The following is a 27,287-nucleotide window of genomic DNA, read 5'->3' as shown; positions in this document are numbered from 1 at the left end:
TCTAGATCCTTGCATAGTGCCTGTTCAACATCTAGCCAGGGCTCATCTAGGAAGGTATGTTTTGACCATTCTGAGATGAACTGAAGCCTGTTGGCTAAGAAGTATTGGTGAAAATTAGGCAGATCTAATCCTCCTCTATCCTTGGTTCTTTGTAGCGTTTTTAAGCTGATACGCGGGGGTTTATTTTTCCAAAGGAATTTGGAAATATATGAATCCAGAGATCTGAACCAATCTTGTGATGGTTTGTTAGGGATCATCAAAAATAAGTAATTTATTTTTGGCAAGATCATCATTTTTATAGTGGCGACCCTTCCCATGAGTGATATGGGTAAAGATTTCCATCTAGTCAGATCGCCTTCTACTTTCTTTAGAAGTGGGATGTGGTTTAATTTAGTTAAGTCTGAAAGCTTGGGAGAAACATTAATACCTAAATATTTAATATTTCCAGATTGTAGTGTAGCAGAGGAAGAATTATGGAAGGAGCAGTTAATGGGGAGAACTGTAGATTTTGGCCAGTTAATTGAATAATCTGAAACTCTTGAAAACCAGTTTATTAAAGTAATTACCTCAGAGAGGTTGGTTTGTGTGTTTTGCAGAAAAAGCAACACATCATCCGCATAGAGACTGATTTTATGTTCTATGTTCTTACATTTTATGCCCTTAATTGTTGTAGCCTGTCTAAATGCTGCTGCTAGAGGTTCGATAAAAATTGCAAAAAGTGAAGGGGAGAGTGGGCATCCCTGTCTGGTGCCCCTCAGGAGACAGAAGCTGGAGGATGTCTGGTCATTTGTTCTGATACGAGCTGTTGGGGAATTGTATAATATTCTTATCCAGTTTATGAAAGAGTTTCCAAAACCAAATTTGTGTAAAGTTGCGAATAAAAATTTCCAGTTAACTCTGTCAAATGCTTTTTCTGCATCTAGAGATAATATTATGGTTTCAACGTTTTTATTGTATGAGTAGTCTATTAAATTAAGTAATCTACGAGTGTTTGTTGAGGAGTGCCGACCTTTTATGAAACCAGTTTGGTCAGGATGAATTAAGAGGGGGGTCATTTTCTCTAATCTCTTTGAGAGAGCTTTGCAGATTATTTTAAGGTCTACATTTAAAAGAGAAATTGGACGATAGCTTGAGGGAAATAAAGGGTCTTTGCCTGGTTTTAGCAGGAGACTAATGTTGGCAGAGTTCATATTTGGTGGTAGTCTGCCCTTTTCCTCGATTTCCTGCAACATGCTGTGGAATACTGGTGCCAAAATTGTCCAGAATTCTTTGTAGAATTCTGCAGGGAAGCCGTCTGGACCTGGAGCCTTATTATTGGGCATACTTATCAGGGCTTCCTGGAGTTCACTTGGCGTCAGTGGCGAATCCAATTCAGTTGCTTGACTGTCTAGTAATTTTGGAAGAGTTACGTTGTCAAGTAACAGATCAATTTCATTTTTAGATGGGTTTATTTGTGGTGAAGATAAAGTTTCATAGAAATCCCTAAAAATGTTGTTTATTCTTCCAGGATCATATATTGTGTTCCCCGATAAATCTTTAGCAGCACATATAGTTGTTTTTTCTTTATTTATTTTTAGCTGGTTAGCTAGAAATCGACCTGATTTGTTACTGTGTTCAAAATTCTGCAAACGAAGTCTTTGTACTAGGAATTGTGTTTTTTTATTAATAATTTTATCTAATTCTAGTTTTGTTTTGCATATTTTGTTCATTCTTTCTTGATCTTGGTGGGACGCGTAGGCTTCTTCTAGTGATTTGATGTTTTTTTCTAATTCCTGAATATTTTTGTTTTCTTCTTTCTTTTTGTGTGATGAGAAAGAAATTATTTTACCTCTCATCACAGCTTTTCCTGCTTCCCATAGAACAGACGCAGATATTCCGGGAGTGTCATTAAAGTCTAAATATGAAGTCCATTCCTTTTTAAAATATTTAATAAAGTCTTCATCTTTGAGTGGCGATGTATTGAATCTCCAGTTTTTACTTGGTGTAGCGTTCTTCTTATGTATTAGTGTTACAGATACAGAAGCATGATCGCTGACAGCTATAGGATGAATCTCAGTGTCTGTAATGTTACTCAGCAGTGAGCTGCTGACCAAAGAATAATCCAGACGAGAGCAGGAGTGATGAACATGTGAGAAGAAAGAATATTCCTTACTGGTGGGGTGAAGGGAGTGCCATGCATCGCAAAGGCCATAGTCACTTATATACTGTTTGATTATATTTGTGGACTGCCAGTTACGCTGAGTTCCTGTTGTGTTGAGCCTATCCATTTCTTGATCACTCCTGTCCTGCAGCAGCTTCATTGGCTCCCGGTCAAATACCATATCAATTTCAAAATACTCTTGTACATATTGAAGGCTATTCATCATCTCGCTCCATATCCCTCTGATCTGGTTCAGATCACCGCCCCATCTCGTTGTCTCAGATCTACTTCTTCCCTTTCACTCTCCGTCCCCTCCCACCGTCTTGCCACCATGCAGGGCTTTCAGCTGCTCTGCTCCTCAACTCTGGAATTCCCGACCTCCTGATTTAAGAAATATCTTTTGCTTCTCTCTCTTTAAGTCCCAACTCAAAACTCACTTGTTCAAAATAGCTTATCCCACATTACCTCTCCACTCTGCTATTTTAAATTTGTTTTATGTTTTATGCTTTTATGATTGTGTAAACTGTTTGCTTTTATGTTGCTTTTATTATTCTACCTTGTACAGTGTCCTTGAGTGTTCTGAAAGGTGCTTTCAAATAAAATGTATTATTATCATTATTATTATTATTATTATTATTATTATTATTATTATTATTATTGCATATTAGCTGTGAAGTAGTAGTTTTTAAAGTCTGGTAATGCTATGCCACTATACATTTTCTCTTTACAAAGGGGTGCCTTTTTTATCCTGTGGCTCTTGTAATTCCAGATAAAAGGGAGAAGGACTGAGTCCAATTTCTGAAAGAATGTAGCTTTCAGATACACAGGGATATTTTGAAAAAGATATAGGAGATGGGGGAGGCAGATAATTTCAATAGCATTCACCCTGACTATCAAGGAAAGTGCGAGTGAATTCCAAAATTCAACCTCATTTTTAAATGTATCCAAAGTTCTCACAAAATTAGCTTCATATAATGACTTGTGTGACTTAGTAACCTCGATCCCCAAATGTGACAATTTTTCTGAAGTTATTTTGAAGGGAAGTCGATTGAGTAATTAAGATTACCACATTTAATTGGCATCAATTTGCTCTTATTAAATTCAGTTCTTTTGAATTCTTTTGGTGGCAGAAACAGACTGGCCTCAGAGTGGTCGAAGCTCAAAAAATAATCTTTATTTTACATTTCCGGAAATGGAGACCGAGCACACGCAGACACAAGCTCAGGTCTGAATGCAGTAGCACCCAGCATGGTTATATTTCTGCAGCACGTCACACACACACTCAGTTAGTTCCTCTTTCTTTTTTGTGTCTGATTTCCTGTGCAGCTCTGCACTAAACTTCCCATCTCTAAAGTCTGTTGCCAGGGCAACCTGTCACCCTCTGACCTAGTTTTTGTCTCGTCTGAGCTTGGTTTCTAAAGGCCTCTCTTATTAAAATACATAAAACAATATAATCAGAAAATAAGCACTAAAAATATATATTTATTTCGTAACATACCCCCTTTTTAACTAATTGTATTAGCTAACATAATTAAGTGACTGCCTCAATAACTACTGTGAACTAAAAAAAAAGATATAATTAGCTTTTTCTGGTAAAAGGTCCTACATTACTTTTGTCACTCTTTGGAAACAGCCTCTATAGAGTTAACCCGTTTCCGCTTCCAAAACTTTACTCCTGGTTTCTTCACCCCCTTTAATGGGTAGCACATATAGAATAGAATAGAATAGAATGCTTTATTGTCCCTATACGGTTGTACAATGAGTTACAGAGCATCTCCTCCTCAGTGCAAACATGCTGGGGGGGCACAGTTCTGCAGCGCTATATAAATATGGACAGTATTAACACAGGGAAAAAATACATCAAAATCCTCAGGGTGCTTAGCAGAGCTCTTTTGGCACAAATCTTCAGCCCAATTAACAGTTTTTCCACACACATTCACAATTCTTTCAATGGCATTTTAGCACAATTCACTCTCTCATTGAACAGATCTTCTCAAAGACACGCTACACTTTTCTCTATTAGACTTTCAAAACAATATACACTTTTGATCATTCATCCAAAGACAATTTTACACTTCATTTATACATTCACACATTTATAAAGACACCAAATGCCAAGATACATTATTTCCATTTCCATTACTCAGTATTCAACATTTCCATTACTCAACATCACATCGTCTTCCCTGGTACCAGCGTTCCTACCTTTTCGACTACTTTAAAAGCCTCTAAGGCCCAGGTCCGCCCATCTTGCTGGTCAAACAACGCCATCATCAATAGCGGTCAAATTTCTAGGCCCTATTTAAAAGCGCTCCCCGCAGCTTGACCAAAAGCTCCACTTAACCAGCGTTTCAGTATCCTACTGGTGCCTGAAGCTTTACTTAAAGCTTTACCGGTCACCCGCGTTGAAATGGTCACACCCAAGCCCCACTTTGTCGTTCAATCGGTGCAACAAAAGTGGTACTTGACCACTGATTATTAACGACCGACCTCAGTGGTCACGGGAATCACCCGGGTTCTCCTGTTGCCGCAGGTCTCTAACGCGCGTCTGCAGTGAAGTGTGGGAACCAACCCCGAACCTTTTGCACCCCTGGAGTTCAACTCCAGTCTTAGATTAATTTAAATAACTTTAGAAGCACCACTGTGGACTCTAAGCGCCAGTTTATTGACACACATAACACATCAACTTTAAGCACACGTCACATCAACTTTAAAATTCACCCCAGCATTAACAACAATAAGTTTTCATCAAATATTCCCTAGACTTTACTTTTTATTTATCACACATTACCGAAAATCACCATGGACATGTCATACTTAACAGATTTTATAATTTACTTTAATTTCACCACTACTGAGCCAATTTAACGGTAAGGATCATTAACTTGGTGACCAGATAATTTAGAATTCATCCAATCTGCACAATTTGCTTTTTTTTTTTTTTGAACAGGCTCTGCCTACCTTTAAATCTTTTTAGACAGGTCTCCTGTTCGCCTCAATTCTGATCGCACCTTAAGCCAAATTTGTCCTCTCAGCCGTAAAAGAATACGGGTCAAGGCACCAATTATTAAATTTCGGTTCTTTTGATTCTTTTAGCGAGAGAGAAAGACTTCCAACTCACAGTGGTGAAGCTCAGAAAATCATTTTTATTGTACATTTCTGGAAACAGAGAACTGTAGACACGAGCACGCACCCACAGTTCTAAAAGCATTGCAAGCTAAAATACGTATATATAGTTCTGCTATAGGTCACACACAGACACACACAGTTTCGATCAAAACAACTCCTTCTGGTCTGACTAATGTGTGTGTTACTTAGTTCTGCTTTTTCTGTCTGGTTTCCTGTATTTTACTAATATGACTCTGCAGCTCTGCACTAAACTTCCTGTTTCTTAAGTTCCCTTTACTGAAGCCTCTGTTGCTAGGTGACCTTTAACCCTCTGACCTAGTTCTTTCTCACATCTGGGTCTGGATTTATAAAGGCCTTTATTATTAAAATACACAAAACAATCTAATCAGAAAATAAGAACTAAGAATATATATTTATGTCGTAACCCTATCTAATAAAAAGACGTCTATAAAGGAGTGTGTTATGGATCCCAGTGTGTGTTACGACCCCCTCTGCTAGGTGACAGGTGGGGAGAAACATACACAAGCCCTCTCACAAAATCAGAGTAAATAAGGGGTTTTATTGCAAATGTTAAACTGAAAACCATCTGTGCTGTTCAACAGACCACCGGGCAAACAATTAATACACAAAAAAAAAGAAAAGGCACAAATAAAAGCTAAGGATTAACTAAGGAGAGCCAGCAATCACAAGTCTCTGATAAAAGATAAAAGATTACTTGTTCTTATCACTTAATAATGCAGAATTATCATATAGAAATAAAAGAAAACTGAAGTTGTGCCATTGGAACATGTTGCCTGGCTGAAGCACTAAAGGACTCGGCGAGAGACATCTGTCTCGCCCTAGCAGCACCTGTCCCTCTCCGCTCCTCCCTTCAGTTTTTTCTCAATATATGCTCGTCATATTCTGTGATATGATTTACAGTGAGGTCTTTGATGAGGTTAGTGGTGTTGCCACAACACCTCACTGTCTTGCCGCATGTATCACAAACCGCGTCTTGGCTGCCACTTCGAGCCTTTACTTGAACTGAGCCTGTGGTCATCCACTTTCTCAATATGTTCCTAACTGTGGAAACAGACGGCTTAAATCTCTGAGACAGCTTTCTGTATCCTTCCCCTATACCATGATGGTGAACAATCTTTGTCTTCAGGTCATTTGAGAGTTGTTTTGAGACCGCCATGTTGCTACTCTTCAGAGAAAATTAAAAGAGGAGGGACACTTACAGTTGACCCCCTTAAATACTCTTTCTCATTATTGGATTCACTTGTGTATGTAGGTCAGGGGTCACTGAGCTTACCGAGCCAATTTGAGTTCCAATAATTAGTTCTACAGGTTTTGGAATCATTAAAATGGCAACAGCGCCCAAATTTATGCACCTGCCTGATTTTGTTTAAACAATTATTGCACACTTTCTGTAAATCCAATAAACTTCATTTCACTTCTCAAATATCACTGTGTGTGTCTCCTATATGATATATTTACCTGACATTTCTTATCATAACAACCAACGATTGATACAGGAAAATAATGACTATTAACAGGGTCGCCCAAACTTTTGCATCCCACTGTAGTCTGCTTTTACTGACTGTGACACTAAATGAATGTTAAAATCACCCACAATAATTATTTTATGTGAGCTGAGCACTAAATCAGATAAAAACTCACAAATCAGACAGAAACTCTGTGTAAGGCCCAGGTGGATGATAGATGATAACAAAGAAGATTAGCTTTTGTGTTTTTTGATTTGTTGATCAATTATTAAGTCATGTACTAACAGAGACTTGGAGGAGAGAGACCTAATATTTAATAATCCACATTTCACTGTTTTACTCTTTGGTTCAGATGTGGATACTGTATTGTTCTTTCTTTGTAATTGTTTATGTTTAAGTTGTTTGTTGCTGGTTTTTAGTTTGTTTTTTGTCTTTTTGGAAGCTGACACAGTTTCTATGGAGATGGGTTTTTGGGGGGGTAGCAGGAGGAGAGAAGCTGCAGAGAGGCGTGTAAGACTACAACTCTGCTTCCTGGTCCCAACTCTGGATAGTCATATTTTGGGGGGTTTAATAAATTTGTCCATATTTCTAGAAATGAGAGCTGCTCCATCAAAGTGGGATGGATGCCGTCTCTCCTAACAAGACCAGGTTTCCTCCAGAAGGTTTGCCAATTATCTATGAAGCCCACATCGTTTCTGGGACACCACTCAGACAGCCAGCAATTTAAGGAGAACATGCTAAACATGTCACTCCTGGTCTGATTGGGGAGGGGACCAGAGAAAACTACAGAGTCCCACATTGTTTTAGCAAAGTTGCACACCGATTCAATATTGATTTTAGTGACCTCCGATTGGCGTAACCGGGTGTCATTACTGCCGACGTGAATTATGATTTTACTGAATTTACGTTTACCCTTAGCCAGCAGTTTTAAATTTCCTTCAATGTCGCCTGCTCTGGACCCTGGAAGACAATTGACTATGGTTGCCGGTGTCTCTAGCTTCACATGTCTGAGAACAGAATCACCAATTACCAGAGTTTGACCCCCGGCGGGTGTGTCGCCGAGTGGGGAAAAACGGTTAGACACATGAACGGGTTGGTGGTGTACCTGGGGCTTCTGTTTAGGACTATGCTTCCTCCTCACCGTCACCCAGCCAGCCAGCCTGTTTCCCTGGCTGCTCGGCACATTCCGCTGAGGGAGAGCAAGTGGGCCCTATGGTACCTTGTTCCCTAACTACAGGGGCCTGACTAGCTACGGGTGTTTCAAGAGTGTGACACCGACCCAGTTCTTCAAAGAAGAATGAAAGAAACTGCGTAAAATTAGGTTTACCAAGCTTTAAGCATTATAATCAAAAAGACTTGCAGCTGTAATTGCTGCCAGATGTACTTCCACAAAGAATTGCGGCGAGACTATGAATTATTATGTATGCCAACATTTTATTAGTTTTTAATACATTAACAAGAATTCCAAGCATGCGTGTCTTACATTGTCATTATGTGGTATTTTATTTTTTTAAAAATTGACCTGAGAAGTGAATTTACCACATTTTGAAAGAATGGATGACAAAATGTGAAATAAGTGAAAGGCTGTGGATACACTTTATCTGTAGCTTCTATGTAGGGACCCTTTTGGTCAGGTAATGTTTTGACTGTTTCTGCCCAGGCATTGATACTGACATGTTAACCGCTTTTGTTTATTATTTCAGAGGCTCTTGAGAAGTGTCAGATTAACTTCAAGTTAGAACTGAAGAAGAAGTTCCAGTGTGTGTTTGAGGGCATCGCTAAAGCAGGAAACCCAACCCTTCTGAATCAGATCTACACAGAGCTCTACATCACAGAGGGAGGGACTGCAGAGGTCAATAATGAACATGAGGTCAGACAGATTGAAACAGCATCCAGGAAACCAGACAGACCAGAAACAACAATCAGACAAGAAGACATCTTTAAGGCCTCACCTGGAAGAGATGAACCAATCAGAACAGTGCTGACAATGGGAGTGGCTGGCATTGGGAAAACGGTCTTAACACAGAAATACAGCCTGGACTGGGCTGAAGACAAAGCCAACCAGGACATCCAGTTCATATTTCCATTCACTTTCAGAGAGCTGAATGTGCTGAAAGAGGAAAAGTTCAGCTTGGTGGGACTTGTTCATCACTTCTTTACTGAAACCAAAGAAGCAGGAATCTGCAGCTTTGAAGACTTCCAGGTTGTGTTCATCTTTGATGGTCTGGATGAGTGTCGACTTCCTCTGGACTTCCACAAAACTACAATCCTAACTGATCCTAAAAAGTCCTCCTCAGTGGATGCGCTGCTGATAAACCTCATCAGGGGGAAACTGCTTCCCTCTGCTCGCCTCTGGATAACCACACGACCTGCAGCAGCCAATCAGATCCCTCCTGACTGTGCTTTCATGGTGACAGAGGTCAGAGGGTTCACTGACCCACAGAAGGAGGAGTACTTCAGGAAGAGATTCAGAGATGAGGAGCAGGCCAGTAGGATCATCTCCCACATCAAGAAAGCTCGAAGCCTCCACATCATGTGCCACATCCCAGTCTTCTGCTGGATCACTGCTACTGTTCTGGAGGATGAGCTGGAAATCAGAAAAGGAGTGCTTCCCATGACTCTAACTGAGTTATACATTCACTTCCTGGTGATTCAGGCCAAAAGAAAGAAGATAAAGTATGATGGAGGAGCTGAGACAGATCCACACTGGAGTCCAGAGAGCAGGAAGATGATGGAGTCTCTGGGAAAACTGGCTTTTGATCAGCTGCAGAAAGGAAACCTGATCTTCTATGAATCAGACCTGACAGAGTGTGGCATCGATATCAGAGCAGCTTCAGTGTACTCAGGAGTGTTCACACAGATCTTTAAAGAGGAGAGAGGACTGTACCAGGACAAGGTGTTCTGCTTCATCCATCTGAGTGTTCAGGAGTTTCTGGCTGCTCTTCATGTCCATCTGACCTTCATCAACTCTGGAGTTAATCTGGTAGAAGAACAACAAACAACCTCCAAGAACTCTGAAACAAGAGAACCTGCAGAGAAACACTTCTACCAGAGTGCTGTGAACAAGGCCTTACAGAGTCCAAATGGACACCTGGACTTGTTCCTCCGCTTCCTTCTAGGTCTTTCACTAAACAGCAATCACAATTTTCTACAAGGTCTGCTGACAAAGACAGGAAGTAACTCACAGACCAATAAGGAAACAGTCCAGTACATCAAGAAGAAGCTCAGTGAGAATCTGTCTGCAGAGAAAAGCATCAATCTGTTCCACTGTCTGAATGAACTGAATGATCGTTCTCTAGTAGAGGAGATCCAACAGTCCCTGAGATCAGGAAGTCTCTCCACAGATAAACTGTCTCCTGCTCAGTGGTCAGCTCTGGTCTTCATCTTACTGTCATCAGAAAAAGAGCTGGATGTGTTTGACCTGAAGAAATACTCTGCTTCAGAGGAGGCTCTTCTGAGGCTGCTGCCAGTGGTCAAAGCCTCCAACAAGGCTCTGTAAGTAATATTAAATCAGGCATGATCAGTTCAGAGAACACTTAAAAATACATAAAAATAGGGAATTAAATGATCATCACTCACTTGGTCAACTATGATACCTTTAATGTTTCAGTCCAGCCGGTCAGCATTTCTGAGAGATTTTTGTCTGTAGCTCTTATCAAAGGACAATCCAGACCCAGCCTATAAGACTATGGGCTCTGATCCTTCAGCCCCTCTTATGGGTTCATTATCCTCAGCTTGCTCACTTAGTTCTTTTTTTCTAAACCATATACCTCAGTTATGTTGTGGAAACTCTTAAATAAAACTGCAACTACCAGCTAAGCGTGTCTTTTGAAGTGAGGTTTATTAAAAGAAAGAAATATGAAAAACACTGCAGTGGAGAGAACGTTCAGATCAAACACCAAACATTTTTCTGAGGAGGCACACCACCCTGAAATATTTTATATCTGCCAAACACTCTTAAACAAAGAACATTCCATAGCATATCATAAATCTCTATACCTTCAGTCCAGCTCATTCTTTACCCCCTCCTACTCGAACAAAAGTTACGACCACCCATCACCTCATTAAGAGCAGGATGTCTGGAGATCTTCAAGTCTCAAGTGGACCGTCTGTGAAGATGCAATAAAACCTAAGGCCCAATTGTGAAAACATTCTACATGCATACAACTGGTGTCAGGAGTCATCTTGCTAAACTAAAGAGATATGATTAAAATATGTGATTAATGCACGAGAAAAGAAATCTGCCACCAGTTACAAGATTGTATCTTTTCTTGATGTTTATAATCCAAGTTCTGGTTTCTGTCTCACCTTAAGTACACACTCATTTTTTTATATAATTCTCTGCTATGGCTGTCCTGATTATATCCAGTATAGAGGAAAAACCTTGGGCATCATAATTAAAATTGCCGTCAATGTCCTGTTTCTTGTCAGTAACTGAAATTGTCCAATCGAAAACACGTTGGTATTTAGGGAGGGCAGGACTTTAAAAGGCAGCTTGTTTTTGACAAAAAAAAAAAAAAAAAACAAGAGTCTGCACCAAGTCCATCATGTGAGCAATTATTTACAACCACATTTTTATAGCAGAACCAATAACTTACATTTTTAATCTTAGCCTCTCGAACAGTGAGATCCCTGTAATATGGAAATCTGCCTATGTTCTCCCTTTGCTGAAAGGAGGTGATCCTTCAGATGTTAATAATTACAGGCCCATATCTAAATTGTGTGTTCTAGCAAAAGTTCTAGAAAAGTTCATTAGTGAACAACTGAAAGATTTTTTGGACAAAAATTCAGTTCTTTCCCAACATCAGTCAGGATTCAGAAAACAACACAGCACAATAACTGCTGCTATTAAAGTGGTTAATGACATTGTTGATTCAATGGACTGCAAAAATTACTGTGCGGCTCTTTTTCTTGACTTGTCAAAGGCTTTTGATACAGTTGACCATGCTATTTTATTAAATAGACTAAACAATATTGGTCTATCTGTAAATGCTGTAAGTTGGTTTTCAAATTACTTGTCAGCAAGAAAACAGTGTGTCCATGCTGCTGGGTCTTCTTCCTCTTTTCTCCCAGTATCCAAAGGAGTTCCGCAGGGCTCCATATTAGGACCATTGCTATTTTCTCTTTACATAAACAACCTTTGTGATAATTTGTCAAATGCAGCATTTCATCTTTATGCAGATGATACAATTATTTATTGTTCATCCCCTTCAGTAGCACAAACCCTGCAATTTCTGCAGTCTGCCTTTGATGTCGTTCAGTCCCATTTAACTCAACTTAAGTTGGTGTTAAATCCAGAGAAATCCAAGTTTATGTTATTCTCAAATGGCAAAGAGTTGTTAGCTACGTCTCCTAAGATTAAAACAATTCAAGGATCTGAAATTGAAATGGTCACATCTTACAAGTATCTAGGGATCATTATAGATCAGAATTTGTCATTTAAGACTCACATTCAAAGGCTTGTGTCGAAGTTAAAACTAAAACTAGGTTACTTTTTTAGAAACCAATCCTGTTTCTCCCTCCAAGTGAGAAAACATTTGATTCGTTGAACCTTTTTACCTTTATTGGATTATGGTGACCTGCTTTTTATGAATGCACCTGCCCACTACCTAAAGAGGTTGGATACTGTGTACCATTGTGCTTTACGTTTTATTACTGGCTATGGAAGTCGTGTACATCATTGTTCTCTGTATGCTGCTGCTAAATGTCCATCTTTGCATATTCATAGACTCTCCCATTGGTTGATTTTTATCTATAAATCTCTCCTTGGGCTGGTTCCATCTTATTTATGTGTTTATATGTGTAAAAACCACAACCAATACAACCTTCGTTCGAACAAAATCATACAATTGATTGTCCCAAAAATCAGAACAGAATGGGGGAAAAGGGCTTTTAAATACGCTGCCCCTGCTTCCTGGAATAATCTGCAGAAGGAACTGAAATTATCAGAATTGGTTACCTTGGGAGAGTTTAAGTCTGTCTTAAAGGAACGAGAGAACAGCTCTTTTACTCAGTGTGATTGTTTTTAATGTACTCTTTTTGTATTTGATCTGTTATTGTATATTTTACACATGTTTGTATGGGATATTGTATTTGTTTTAAATGTTATATACCTATGTGGTATGTGACTTTTGTTGCCATGATGCCAGGTCTCTCTTGGAAATGAGATTTTTAATCTCAATGAGATTTTTTACCTGGATAAATAAAGGATTAAAAAATAAAAAATGGAAAAAAAAACATTTACTGTAATCACAGATATTAGAATTAATAAAGTGACCAACAGTACTGTAGTAAGTTTAGTACTGTAGTAACTGTAGTACTGTAGTACTCACAGGCCTGAGCCAGCAGACACTGAACTAGTGTCACTAAATCTACCCGCTCTTCTCTGGTTTCCATTTAGATACACTGGTATAATTGTGTTTAAAATGAAATATTTTTCTTCTGTTAGACTTAAGTTCTTGAACATTTTTTTAATTTAATTTTGCATTGTAGTGTACTCATTTGTGCTCATTTGATTACCTAGGTTCAACATATAAAGTGATTATATTTGATAATAGATATTGTTTTGTTGTTCTCGTTCTTGTTGTTTTTTGCAGGCTGAGCAGCTGTAACCTCTCAGAGAAAAGCTGTAAAGATTTGTTGTCAGTCATCAGCTCCCAGTCCTGTAGTCTGAGAGAGCTGGACCTGAGTACCAACAGCCTCAATGATTCAGCTGTAAAGCTTCTGTCTGCTGCAGTGGAGAGTCCACACGCCAAACTGAATATCCTGAGGTCAGATCAGAATTTGTATTCTCTTTTGTTTGTTTATATGTTTGTTTTTTGTTTTTATCAAGTGAGAAAATTTAGCCAGTAAAGGTAAACTTTACCATTTATTGTTGTTTTGTACAATTTTTATTCATTTCTATGTTAAAGTGAAGTTTTACTAACCTACTCAGCACAAAACAAACAGGATTAGTTATTACACCTTGATTACACTTTAACAGCAGTCTTTCTTAATGTTTTTATTTTCAGACTCAACATCTGTGAAATCTCAGAGAAAATCTGTGAAGCTCTGTCCTCAGTTCTCAGCTCTGGGTCCTCTAGTCTGACAGAGCTGGACCTGACCATCAAAAACCTGCAGGATTCAGGAGTAAAGCTTCTGTCTGCTGGAGTACAAAGTTTAAACTGTAAACTGAATGCTCTGAGGTCAGATCAAATGTCATTTTATTTTCTTTAAAACGAACCAATTAAAGATTTTGTCCATGTTCATCCATATGATGTTGTGTCTTAGAATATTAAGGTTTCCTTTAAAAATAAAAAAAGATGCCACATGTAATGTAGTAATATAATAACAAACTTTACATGAGTATTTGTTTTATAGTTTGTCTTTTATTTTTTTAGACTGACTGGTTGTAATCTCTCAGAGACAAGCTGTGAAGCTTTGTCCTCAGTTCTCAGCTCCCAGTCCTCTAGTCTGAGAGACCTGGACCTGAGTAACTCTGACCTGCAGGATTCAGGAGTGAAGCTTCTGTCTGCTGGACTAAAGAGTTCACAGTGTGCAGTGGAAACTCTCAGGTCAGGATTCAAACTTTTCCACATATGATCATTTAAAATGTGAATTATATTATTGATTGACTTATTAATAGAACTTTCAGCTGAACTGTCACTTCATATTATCCTCACAAATGGAATTATCAGGAACCTGCTGGAGCCACACACCCAGTTTAGGGGTCTCTGCCTGAGTGCTGCAATTACCACTGGGACCACTGTTGCCTTCACCCTTCACAACCTCTTGAGCTCAAAACATGTTCCACATTGCTTTGATTACTGCACTTTGATGTATTCAAGTCTTTATTATAATTCACAGCTGTGTTCTTTTATTTATTGCCTTTGACAAACAAGTGGCCACTTTTCATCACTCATCCAAGTGACTTCTTCAGTCTCAGCTGGCTGCAGGTTTCAATCTTATAAACAGTACATTTGCATAATGACTGAAACCAGCTCACTGCAGAAACAATGGGCTGGGAGGTCAGTTCCTTAATCTTAATTATGCAAATTCTCATTACCATTGATCAACAACCACTGACCAAAACCCACTGATCAAAGCCCACTGATCAATGGCCATCAGCACCATTCAGAGTTGGGGAATGGCTGCAATCACAGCATTGTAAGATGGCGAAAGATGTACCAAAAAGGTGTTTGACTTTACTGAGAAGGCTCGTCTAGCACAGCACAAGAAGTCTAAGACCAGGCAACAAAGGAAGTTTGACTTACTTCTTGTACGTCGGAAACCACCGCAAAATACGGAGAGTGTCCTCAGTGGCTAGAAGAGAGAAGGATGTGATACCGAGGATGTGGACAAGTGGGTGAAGAATCTGTCTGACAGACAGTTCACCCAAACAGAGAAAAACATCCTTGCTAAAGGGTTGAATTTTGCTGTCACACCGAGACAAATCCCGCTAGTGGAGCTGATCACAGCCACAGGAACTGCAAGCCTTCTCAGTAAAGTCAAACACCTTTTTGGTACATCTGTCTGTGAAGGTTCTCAGTCATCCAGGTCATCGTAGTCAAAGGAGCTTGCAAAGAAAAGCGTATGGACTTCTTTAAGTTGCTTGAAGACGTTTCACCTTTCACCTCCTCTCCCTGGCTGATTGGGACCCACACCCAGTTCCACACCTTGGCTCAGGCAATTAGAGGATCATCAGGGGGTCCTTTTGTCCCTCTGTGGGGGGTCACTCCCACTAGGTTCAAATCTGGGACTCTCCACCATTTGACCTTAGAACTGAAGAAGCTTCTCGGATGAGAGGTGAAACGTCTTCAAGCAATTTAAAGAAGTCCAGACGCTTTTCTTTGCAAGCTCCTTTGACTTTTTGGTACATCCTTCGCCATCTTACAGTGCTGTTAAAGCAGCCATTCCCCAACTCTCTGTGAATGGTACTCATGGTCATTGATCAGTGGGCTTTGGCGTGGAATTACTAAATTTAGATACCCAGTGGTACAAAATACCATTAACTTTGGTCCCAGTGCTGATTGTCTTTTTGTTTGATTCCATATACTTAACTCATCTGTTTAAGCCAAGTTACCCGCCTGACTCTCATTCACTCTGTCACACGCATGCAGACTTTTTCATGCACAGAGGCACAGGGCTCCCTCATCCCATCTTTTAGAGAGAATGGGTAATTATATAAACAGCTTTCAGAGAGGCAGGGATTAGGTCCCAGAGAAAGTGATGCTGTCTAATGCTGCCATATTTCTATCACATACTGAAAAACAGAGCAGGAAGAACCAGGAAGAACATGGAGCGGGTGTGTGTGTGTGTGTGTGTGTGTGTGTGTGTGGTATCTAAAAATAAAATAACCAAAAATAGAGAGGACATAGCCTAACATATGAAACAGGAAAAGATCACTGTGTAATCCATTTATTTCAACAAAGTAACTGTATTCTGAATACCACCTTTTTAAACAGTAACTGTTGGGTCTGTGTTTCCACAAGCCCCGCTAATTCTAGAGACTTATTCATCATGAAGAAAACAAGACAGTCGATCGATCGATTATTTGAGCAAGGGAGGCCTCGTCTGTGTCCACCACGAAAATGACCCCCAGATCTGACCTCCTCCTGCTGCCTTTTATTGAGACACAATTCACACAAAACACGTCAGAACAAAGCCACGCCCACATGGTCCTAAGACAAGGCATTTGTATGTATATGTGTGAACTTCTGTAAGAGTGTGTATGTGTGTGTGTGTGTGTTATGTGAGAATGTGTGTGTGTGTGTGTGTGTGTGTGTGTGTGTGTGTGTGTGTGTGTGTGTGTGTGTGTGTGTGTGTCAGACCTCCTGCTGACCAAAGGGTCGTAAACCCAGGAAGCTTACATCAAAAGAAGCAGATCTTCCAGATAAGATGTATCTGCAATAAAACATTTCACCCCCCCACCAGAACCTCGAGAATCTGGGGGGAAGGACAGTGGAATTTCTTTCATCAGAGTTAAACACTGTACAAATGGTAAACATAAAAATGACAAACATTTAACAATTTAACTCTAACAGTAACTGAATATAGATACTTATATTTTGTATTTTAAATATGTAATGTATGTAATGTATTTCGTTACTCCCCAACACTGTCTGTGTAAAGATTTATGTTTCTAAAGTGAAACAGTGAAAAATAACAGTACTGTTAATAAATTAATATGTTGACGTGTTACGACCCCCTCTGCTAGGCGTCAGGGAGGGAGTAACATACACGAGCCCCCAACACAAAACTGAGTAAAGCAAAAGGTTTTAATTACAAACTTTAAACAGAAAACCGACAGGGCTGTTCAACAGACCACTGGGCAGACAATTATTACATAAAGAAAGAACAGTCACGAGTAAAAGTTAAAGGGTAACTAAGGCAGGCTGGCCGCACACAAAATAAAAGCTAGGGTTTTAACTAAGGCAAGCCAGCTTCACAAAATCCTACCCACAGCCAGCTAGCAGCTCAAAACTCTAATCAGACTAAGTTTAAAGCATGCACCAAGATTCGACAAAGTTCAGCAATATGAACAAGTTCAACAAAAGATCGACGAGGGAGGCACGAAGGGCAAACTGCATGTTTAGTCCTAAGCAGCAGCCACTGAGTGAAGGACCTCCAGCCTTTTGTAGCCACAGGTGGGCACGATCAGCCACTGATTGCCTCTTGGAGCATCACGGGATCCCCGGGCAGCCAATCGTCCGTGTGGTCTGGCACACTTCATTCTGCATAAGAGAGGGTTGGCACGGGTCTCCCAGTAACCAATCACACACGAGTCCTGGAACACATTGATTTACCTAGAGGAGGGCGGGGCCACCTGAGGCCAGAGGCCGTAACAGACGTTGTACAGAAAGGCCAATTTTGGCACACATCTGTCCTGAATTCGTGAAATGACAAATGACCACAGGTCCAAGTGTGTCAAAACAATGATTTTATTAAACACACGTGTGGAGGAAATACACCGTCACAATCCTCAGCATAAATCCCCCCAAAAAGCATACTTAAAATGTTTTTATATGTCATGTTTTTATATCTCATGTATCAAAGCAGATACATAACATGCATAAGTTACAGTAACCACAGCTTTTCTGCTGACAATCTTTGACGCACACTCAAAAAGACATTTTCTCCGTCTCCACGCCAGGTGCTTCCTGTAGATCTTCTTATTCTCACTTATCTCTGGAACATCAGAAGCACATCCTACAAAAAACTGTTGCTTATGCAGGCACAAAATGCAGTTACAAGAAAAATACGTCTTAACTCTAACCTAGAAATGTGTCTATATAATGTCTGTGTACGCAAGCGAGCTGTCACGACCTCACTGCATTCTGTCTCACCTCTTACCTCACCAGATAAAGCTTGTAACCTCCTACCAGACAGAAGGCCAACTCCTTTGTAAGCACATTTTCCCATAGGTGTAATAACATGATTGAAACTGTATGTTTAATAAATGGACTAAATATTTAATCAAATGCCACTGCTCAAAGCTTAATAACAGGATATAAAAATAAACACAATATAGAAATGATATAATCCCCACAATTCAAGTCAAAAACACATCAAACTTTAAGAGTTTTTTCCAAGGATGAGGAAGCAGACTCAGCCCCAAACAGCTGAATATATGGATGGTTCCCACAGCAACCACAGCAGTGTGCTCTCAGTATACTTAGTTGTATAAAGGAGTTCGTGGTGTGTTGCACTGAATAACTAAGCAGCTGAAACAGCCTCATGTATGTTGACACAGGGAAAGAATAGTGTGCTGTTCACAGCAGTCACAGCTCGCTGCCTTCAACAGTCTCTTCCTTCCTTGTTTGGATGTCACTGATATCATCTTCTGCTCTCCCACTGACCACCTGTTGGAGGTAGCATGCTAAGATGGCTAACAGCAGCATCAGTACATGTAGTCCTTAGTGATGGAAACTGGAACCATGAAGTCAGTGATGCTGGAATAAGCCTCTCCACAGTGACACTAATGGTCACTATCATGACTCTTTGATGATATTCTGTAAAACACTGACAGACAAAAGTGTTGGACAAATCTGAACAAGTCTACTTATTATACATGACTGTCCATAATTCTGATGGACACATGTTTTGGAGAAACGCCCTCCCCCTGATGATCCTCTAATCGCCTGAGCCAAGGTGGGAAACTGGGCGTGGGTCCCAATCAGCCAGAGTTTCGGGTGTGTTCATTGTGAAACCTGGTCCCACCTTATCATGCGAATTCCTGAGGTCAGATGGCCCAGGATATGAGTGGGCGTTAAGGCGTCTGGGAAGGGATCTCAAAACTGGATTATAGATGGCAGAGAGTTGGTGTCGTAAGCCCCGCCTCTGTTCAAAGATGGTCGCTCACAGTGGACATAGATGCTTCTTTCACTCCTCTTTCAAACCATCTGTCCTCTCTGTCCAAAATGTGAACATTGGCATCCTCGAAAGAGTGACCTTTGACCTTTAGATGCAGATGGACTGCTGAGTCTTGTCCTGTGGAGGTGGCTCTTCTATGTTGTGCCATGCGCTTGTGAAGTGGCTGTTTGGTCTCTCCAATGTAGAGGTCTGAGCATTCCTCGCTGCACTGTACAGCATACACCACATTGTTAAGTCTGTGTTTTGTTTCTATTTTCTCATATTTTATTTCTATTTTCTCATATTTTACTAAAAAAAATTAAAATAGTGTTATTTTTGCAAACTTTCTTGGTTTATATCATCATATAGGGACTCCTCAAAACAAGTTAAATATAAAAGATCTCCTTTTATCTACATTTGTCTTCTAGCCATAATTCTGTGTGTATTACAGTCATTTTCTAACACTCGGAAATTTGGAGCCCTGGGTGATTGTCTGATAATATTTACTGTGAATTAAAAAGGGGGCATATTTACATTTAACTAACTCTACAGCTTCAGAGTCTGTAAGAAGGAACAAATAGTAGTATAAAGGCTTCTTGCATGGCTTCTTCATATGTGATATTGTAGCTGATTTAAGGCTGTTCGTGTGGGAACGTTTCTCAGCCTTGACTCATTTCATAAGGAATGATCCTCACATAAGACCATAAAAATGGTTAGTTTCAAATAATGCCAGGCAAAAATCGCATTCACATCAAATAAAATCAACCCTGTTAACAGTTCCTCATGTTTGAGACTGTCCACACTTAAAAATATTGAAGTTTTGAAAAAAAAAAAAACATCACTTTGTAAATGTTCTTACTTTACAGAGTCAAATTATCTCTGTGGTCTAATGTTTAAATTGATACTGGTTTAACTTTCTGAGTCTGTGTGCGTGTGTGTGCAGTGTTGCCAACTTAGCGAGTTTTCAGACCCCTTAGCGTCTAAAAAAAGACGTGAAAGCGCGTATCGCTTTTACTCTCAACAAGCAGCGGGTGCTGTAACGCAGTCAGTTCTTCTTTTACTCTTATGCTGTTTTGTGGATCACAAGGTTTAAAACTACTTATAAACACACACACAAAGTAACTCCACCAGAGCGCCTATTTCGGGTCACTTTTGCCGGTCCAAGCCCAGGTAAAGGAGCAGGGTTGGAATTGTGACATTAAAAAAAACAATAATTGCTAAAAGAAATTAATTTGTAAAATAAATAAACTAAATAAACTCAATAAACTCTAAATGCATTTAGGACGTTTTTTACTCACTTTATGTCTTTATGTCTTTATGTCTCTGCCACGATGTTATTTCTCTCTCCAACAATGTAGGTTACAATTACATTAGCATTACCAATTATGCAAATTAAGCGATGACGTCATTTAGCGACTTCTAGCGACTTTTAGGACAACCAATAGCGATTTTCCTTACTGAGGAGTTGGCAACACTGTGTGTGTGTGTGTGTGTGTGTGTGTGTGTGTGTGTGTGTGTGTGTGTGTGTGTGTGTGTGTGTGTGTGTGTGTTTAGATGTTTTTGTCTGAGCTTCCATTCAGCAGCATGTTGGAATGACATGTACAAACATGTTTGAGCTGCAGGCAGCTGTGTGTGTCAGGTATCACTTAGGAAATGTGTGTATGTGTGAAGTAATTACAGCCACTGTGCAGCACAGTGTGCTACTGACTGTGTGTGTGTTACCATGACTGAACAGCATCTGCAGACACATGTAAGTCCTTAGATATACGTGCATGTTTGAGTATGTGTGTCTCTTCTTGTATTTAATAGTGATGTGCGGATCGATCCTGAAATATCGATTCCTCCGATACCAATCATTTATGTTCTAGAATCGATTCTCACATTAAAATATTGATAGTTTAGTAATTTAGAGTAAATTTGTAGTTTATCATTAACAGGAACACAGTGGAAAGAAACGATAACATTCGGATTGTCTACATTCAAAGGAACTACTTCCTCTTCCGCCTTTCATAGTCATGTGCGAAATACGGCTGTATGAATGTCTCGCAGCCCCTTGGCGCGCGCACTCACGACAATGGCTGAGCGTAATTGTGCGGATGTATTTTACCTCCACAAACAGCTGAGACGTGGTTTGGATACATGTGGCAAAAAAAGTGAGGTGTTGTGGCCGTACTTGCCAACCTTGAAAAAAAAAAGAAAAAAAAGAAAAAAAGAAAGAAAAAAAGAAGAAAAAAAAAGAAAAAAATTTTGTGTTTTGGAGTTTTGTCTTTCGGGTGAACCAGTTTCTGTCTGAGTGTGTTGCTGGGTCTGAAATGCACCGGGATGTCATGCTTGGAGAAAACTCTCCTGAGTTTCTCTGATACACCGGCTACATAGGGGATGACAATGTTGTTGCGTCTGTCCTTCTTATCCTCCTTCGCTGGTGTCTGATCTTCTTTTCTGTGCCTCTTTGCTGACTTTAAGAACGCCCATTTAGGATAGCCGCACGTTTTGAGTGCTTCCTTTACATGTGTGTGTTCCTTCTTTCTTCCTTCAGGCTTAGAGGGAACATGTTCTGCCCGGTGGTGTAGGGTCCTAATTACTCCAAGTTTGTGTTCCAGAGGGTGATGGGAGTCAAAGAGGAGGTACTGGTCCGTGTGTGTGGGCTTCCGGTAAACTTCGATGTTGAGGTTGCCGTTCTCTTCAATGTGCACAGCGCAGTCCAGGAAAGGCAAACAGTTGTCCTTTGTGTCTTCCCTGGTGAACTTGATGTTTTTATCCACAGCGTTAATGTGCGCAGTGAAGGATTCCACTTCTTGTGTCTTGATTTTGACCCAGGTGTCGTCCACATATCTGTACCAGTGGCTGGGTACTCTTCCTTTGAAAGAGCCAAGAGCCTTCCTTTCCACTTCCTCCATGTAAAGGTTGGCTACAATAGGTGACACGGGGGAGCCCATGGCACAGCCATGTTTTTGTCTGTAAAAGCCTTCGTTGTACTTGAAATATGTAGTGGTGAGGCAGAGGTCTAACAGGGTGCAAATCTGATCGGGTGTGAAGTTGGTCCTGTCCTCCAAGGAGCTGTCTTCTTGTAGTCGTTTTCTGACCGTCTCCACGGCCTCCGTGGTGGGTATGCAAGTGAAGAGAGAGACTACATCAAAGGACACCATGGTTTCATCTGGATCCAGGGGAAGTTTCTGGACCTTGTGGGTGAAGTCGGTGGAGTTCTTGATGTGGTGTGGGGTGTTCCCCACAAGAGGAGCAAGGATGGTAGCAAGGTGTTTAGCAATGTTATAAGTGGCTGAGTTTATGCTACTGACTATGGGTCTGAGTGGGACAGCTTCCTTGTGGATTTTAGGAAGTCCGTAGATGCAGGGTATGGCATCCCCTGGGTAAAGGCGGTGATATGTAAGGCGGTCAATGATTTTGTCCTTTTCAAAGTCTTGAAGGCAAGCTATAACTTTCTTTTTGTAGCTGCTTGTGGGGTCTCGCTTTAAGGCTTCGTAGGTATTGTTGTCACTGAGGAGAGTAGTGATCTTTGTATGGTAATCTGTAGTGTTTAGGACCACGGTGCATCTTCCCTTATCAGCTGGTAATATAGTAATGTTGTGGTCTCTTCTCAGGGAAGCGACGGCCTTCTTTTCCTGTATTGTGAGGTTGGACGGAGGGACTTTGGCACTGGAGAGGGTGGCTGAGACTTTCATCCTGATTTGCTCTGCTTCTGTCTGTGATAATTTATTAATCCGTATGGCGGTTTCTGTGGCTGTGATGAGGTCCACTATGGGCAACTGTTGTGGAGAGATGGCAAAATTGAGTCCTTGAGATGCATTATGTTGGTTTTTAGGTTTTCTGGGAGTTTGTGTCATCAGGCTTGTTCTACACACTGTCAATCAAAGCTACAAGCTGGCATGGCGTTAGCTTTGATTTGGAATCACTTTTAAAAATTTCCATGAAAAGACTAAATTTGTTTTCTTTCTTTATACAAAGTTCATCCCATTTTCACAGGCTCATTCTGACCAATCAGAAGCCTCCATTTCATGCACATTGTAGCAACTTCCACAGTCGCTAGAGGCCGAGGATGGAGCCTGCCTATTTGCATTCACATCATTCCATTCCTTATGGAATTCCTTATGTCACGTCACATGACTCATACATTTTGATTAGCACCCAAAGAACTAAAGAAAGGCTAAAAGGACGTTCAGCCAATCAAATCCCTCCTAGGAACAGGAAGTCTAGAGAGGAAATGGAGCAGAGAAGGAGAATCACCAGTTTAAATGTCTGAATTTTAAACTGGTGACCCTCTAAAGAGGCTTTTATTGACTCTTTCTGTTTTCATTACAGGTTTTTTCACCATTTAAACGTTTTAATATCAGATTGAGAAATAACTTTTTAGTTATTTCTACATTTGACACAAATAATGACTTTCTGACTTGACTTTGGACTAATCTAACAACTCAGCCTGGCTATGTTGGACTTGTTGTGGAAGCAGCTCCCAGTTTGAGTTCAGGAGACAGACACCCTCTCTACTTTGAAGATCAGCTTCAAACTTTCCTTTTTGATAAAGCTTATAGTTCGAGCTGGATCAGGTGACCCTGAACCATCCCCTAGTTATGCTGCTATAGGCTCAGGCTGTTGATGGACTTCCCATGATGCTCTGCTTTCTTCTCTGTCCTTAACTTTTGTCTTCTCTCTCCTTAGTTTGTGTTTTGTTCTTGTCTCTCTGAGCTCATCTCTTCTCTTTCCCCTCACCCTGCAACCAGTCATGGTAGATGCTCCTCCTGGAGCCTGTTTTCACTGGGAGGATCTTTGTGTCAAAGGGAGTTCTTCCTTCCCACCATCACCAAGTGCTGCTCACAGTGGATTGTCTGATGGTTGGGGCTTTCGCTCTATATTGTAGGCTGTTACCTTATACTGCTAAACAGCTTGAGATGACTGCTGGCGTCTGTTGGGAATTGTCACTTATACATAAAGTTACATTGAATGGATGTAAATTGATAGATGTTATTGTGACAAAGAGAAAATGATTGTTGACAGATGGATTGTTGTTTTGTGTGTCTGCAGTCTGTCAGGCTGTCTGATCACAGAGGAAGGCTGTACTTCTCTGGCCTCAGCTCTGAGCTCCAACCCCTCCCATCTGAGAGAGCTGGACCTGCGCTATAATCATCCAGAAGCCTCAGGGATTAAGCTGCTGTCGGCTGGACTAAAGGATCCAAGATGGAGACTGGACACTCTCAGGTATGGAGAGAATGTCTAATAGAGGAGGAAGAGATGGAAACATTTCCTGTGTCCTTCACTCACTTCCTGTTTGTTTCCTGCGGCCTCCAACCTACTTAGCAGTAGCTGGCAATTCCTATTCACCTAAAATTTGCATTAGCCACTAATGGCATTCTACTAAGCATTAATCCCTCACTAATATAACGCTAATTCACATCAAATTAGCTTTAGCTGCTAGCATCAGCCAACTTAGAACTAGCTGCAAACATTGTTAAAAGGGAAGTGAAAAGTTTTAGCATTATCGGGTAATGCTAACTCGCATCAAATTAGCATTAGCTAATAAAAGCAGCCTTCTTAGCATTAGCCGCTCACATTGTTATAATGCAAGGGGAAAGAGTTAGCATTAACGGATGATGCTAAGTCACGTCAAATTAGCTTTAACTAGTAATGGAAGCCTACGTAGCATAAGTCCTCACATCGTTATAATGCAAAGGAAAATAGTTAGCATTATTTGATAATGCTAATTCACATCAAATTAGCAATAGTTATTAACAGTAACACACATCACATTGTTAAAATTGAAGGAAAAATAGTATAAGCATTAGCTACTCATATTTTTAAAATATAAGAAAAACATTGTTAGCATTAGCGGATAAATTAGCATTAGCTAATAACGGCACCCTATTTAGCATTAGCCGCTCACATTGTTAGAAATTAAGACAATATGGTATTAGCATTAGTTGCCAGTGCTTATTCACCTAAAATTAGCATAGCCACTAATGGTAGCCTATTTAACATTAACTCTTCACATCACAGGGAAAAAGTTAAAATTGAATGAAAAATACTGTTCACATTAGCTACTCATATTGTTAAAAAGTACGAAAAAACATTGTTAGCATAAGCGGATAATGCTAATTCACCTCAAATTAGTATTAGCTAATAACGGCAAACTACTTAGCATTAGCTGGTCACATTGTTATAAAGCAAGAAAATATGGTATTAGGATTAGCTGCCAATTCCTATTCACCTAAAATTTGTGTTAGCCACTAATGACAGTCTACTTAGCATTAAATCCCGACTAATATAATGCTAATTCACATCAAATTAGCATTAGCTGCAAGCATCAGCCTACCTAGCACTAGCTGCTCACATTGCTATAAAGCAAAGGAAAACAATATGAGTATTAGGTTCTAATGCATATTTGCCTTAAATCAGATGTAGGTGCTAATGGCGGTCTACTTAGCATTAGCAGCACAGATTGTTGTAATGCTAGGGAAAAGAGTGTTAGCATTAGCCGTGCACATTTTTTAAAGTTAAGGGAAATAGTGTTAGCATTAGCTACTCACATTGTTAAAAAGTAAATGTTAACATTAGTGCATAATGCATTAGCAGATAATGTTGACCCTGGCCCATTGGAAAAGTTCAGAACTAAAGATTTAGGAGTGTTTCTTGATAGCTCTTTCTCATTTGAGAAACAAATAAATTCGGTTATTAAAACCAGCTGTAAGGTTTATATTGTTGATTGTCATTTATGCTTAGAAATATTTACTGATATGGTAAATGGACTGGTTCTTATATAGCGCTTTTCCACTCTTCTGAGCACTCAAAGCGCTTTACACAACTTGTGCATTCACCCATTCACACCCATTCGTACAAGCACAACTGATATTCACACACATTCATACTCCGATGAATGCATCGGAGAGCAATTTCGGGCTAGTATCTTGCCCAAGGATATTCGGCATGCAGACTAGGGGAAGCCGGGAATCGAACCACCAACCTTCCGATCAGTAGATGACCTGCTCTACCACCTGAGCCACAGCCACCGTTTGCTTAGAGTTTTATAATTGATTGCATAATGATAGAGGTTTGATCCTTAGTAGTCTGTAAAGACTGTGTGTGACTTCCAGAGTGCTCTGGCATGCACACACCACTTGTGGTCATGAGAGAGGTCGTACCCTCTCTTACTGATTTATGGTGTAGGAGGACACCTACTCTGTGTCTGCTTAAGTATAAGAGCCCTTTGTTAGGGGGACCGCTGGACTCTTAGCACCAGCTTTGGGGTCACAGGGTCACATCTGGAACACACACCTACACTATGCACAGACTGGTACTCTTTGTTCATACCTGTGTAAGACGTCATAATGAACTTGTGCATATTCATGTAAGCTCAATAAAGAGCAGTGTTACGAGGGAGCAGACGAGAGCGACTGAGGTCAAGTGAAGGAACGGCGCTGTCACAGTTCTCTCCCTCATCAATTGTCTGCTTCCAGCGGTGGGTCTGTGCTAGACGACCCATCACCAGCTTTTTCCACTGGTTACCAGTACGTGGTAGAATCCACTTCCAGATCTGGTTGTCTTTAAATCTGTGAATGGATTGGCTCCATCTTATCTCTCTTTAACAAAAGAATCCAAGTGGAGCCCTCAGGTCTGCAGATAAGCAGCTTCTGACCAGAACTAGACGTAAAAACAGAGGTGAGCTTTATCGATGGCTGCAGCCAAACTCTGGAACAGTCGCCCTTCACATCAGGTCGTCACCAACACTGGACATTTTTAAAAGCCGGTTGGAAACACATTTGTACTCTGTAGCTTTCAATCCTGACCAGTCTTTATAGTCATTACTGTGTATGTTTCCTATTTTCTCTCTACTCTGTGCAGCACTTTGGCTCAAGCTGTTTTTAAATGTGCTGATAAATAAATGTAGATTTCTTTGAATAAAACAGTGGAGCCGAGCTTTGAGCTCAGTGTGTAACAGTGTGTGTGTGAGAGCCATGTAATGTCCATGTGTGCATGCTGACTGTGCTGCTCTGACCCCCCTCCTCCTTTCAGGGTGGAGCCTGCTGGAGTCCGATGGTTGAGACCAGGTCTGAGGAAGTGTAAGTGTGTTTTTAATGGGATTCATGAAAACAAAGCAGCACACATTCAACCATCTTCATCATGTCAGGAGTCATCATCAAAGTGTCAATCAATGAACAGATGATGGATCAATAACTGCAGCTGGATTGTGTTTG

The 27,287-nt window shown here is 40.3% G+C and overlaps 1 protein-coding gene across 1 annotated transcript in view; it reads left to right on the top strand.

The window, feature by feature from the left end:
* LOC113029864 (protein NLRC3-like) overlaps positions 1–27,287 on the top strand; it is a 42,288-nt gene that overhangs the window by 10,998 nt on the left and 4,003 nt on the right. The window contains exons 3-8 of the mRNA XM_080299535.1: positions 8,460–10,251; positions 13,353–13,526; positions 13,767–13,940; positions 14,136–14,309; positions 24,124–24,297; positions 27,106–27,152. Coding sequence (XP_080155661.1) covers positions 8,460–10,251; positions 13,353–13,526; positions 13,767–13,940; positions 14,136–14,309; positions 24,124–24,297; positions 27,106–27,152 — 2,535 coding nt within the window. The remainder of the gene's footprint in view (positions 1–8,459; positions 10,252–13,352; positions 13,527–13,766; positions 13,941–14,135; positions 14,310–24,123; positions 24,298–27,105; positions 27,153–27,287) is intronic.

The sequence above is a fragment of the Astatotilapia calliptera genome, chromosome 3 (assembly GCF_964374335.1).
Source record: "Astatotilapia calliptera chromosome 3, fAstCal68.1, whole genome shotgun sequence".
Classification (NCBI taxonomy): Eukaryota; Metazoa; Chordata; class Actinopteri; order Cichliformes; family Cichlidae; genus Astatotilapia; species Astatotilapia calliptera.
Note: the sequence above shows the minus strand (reverse complement) of the source record. Positions and strands in the feature narration are given on the sequence as shown.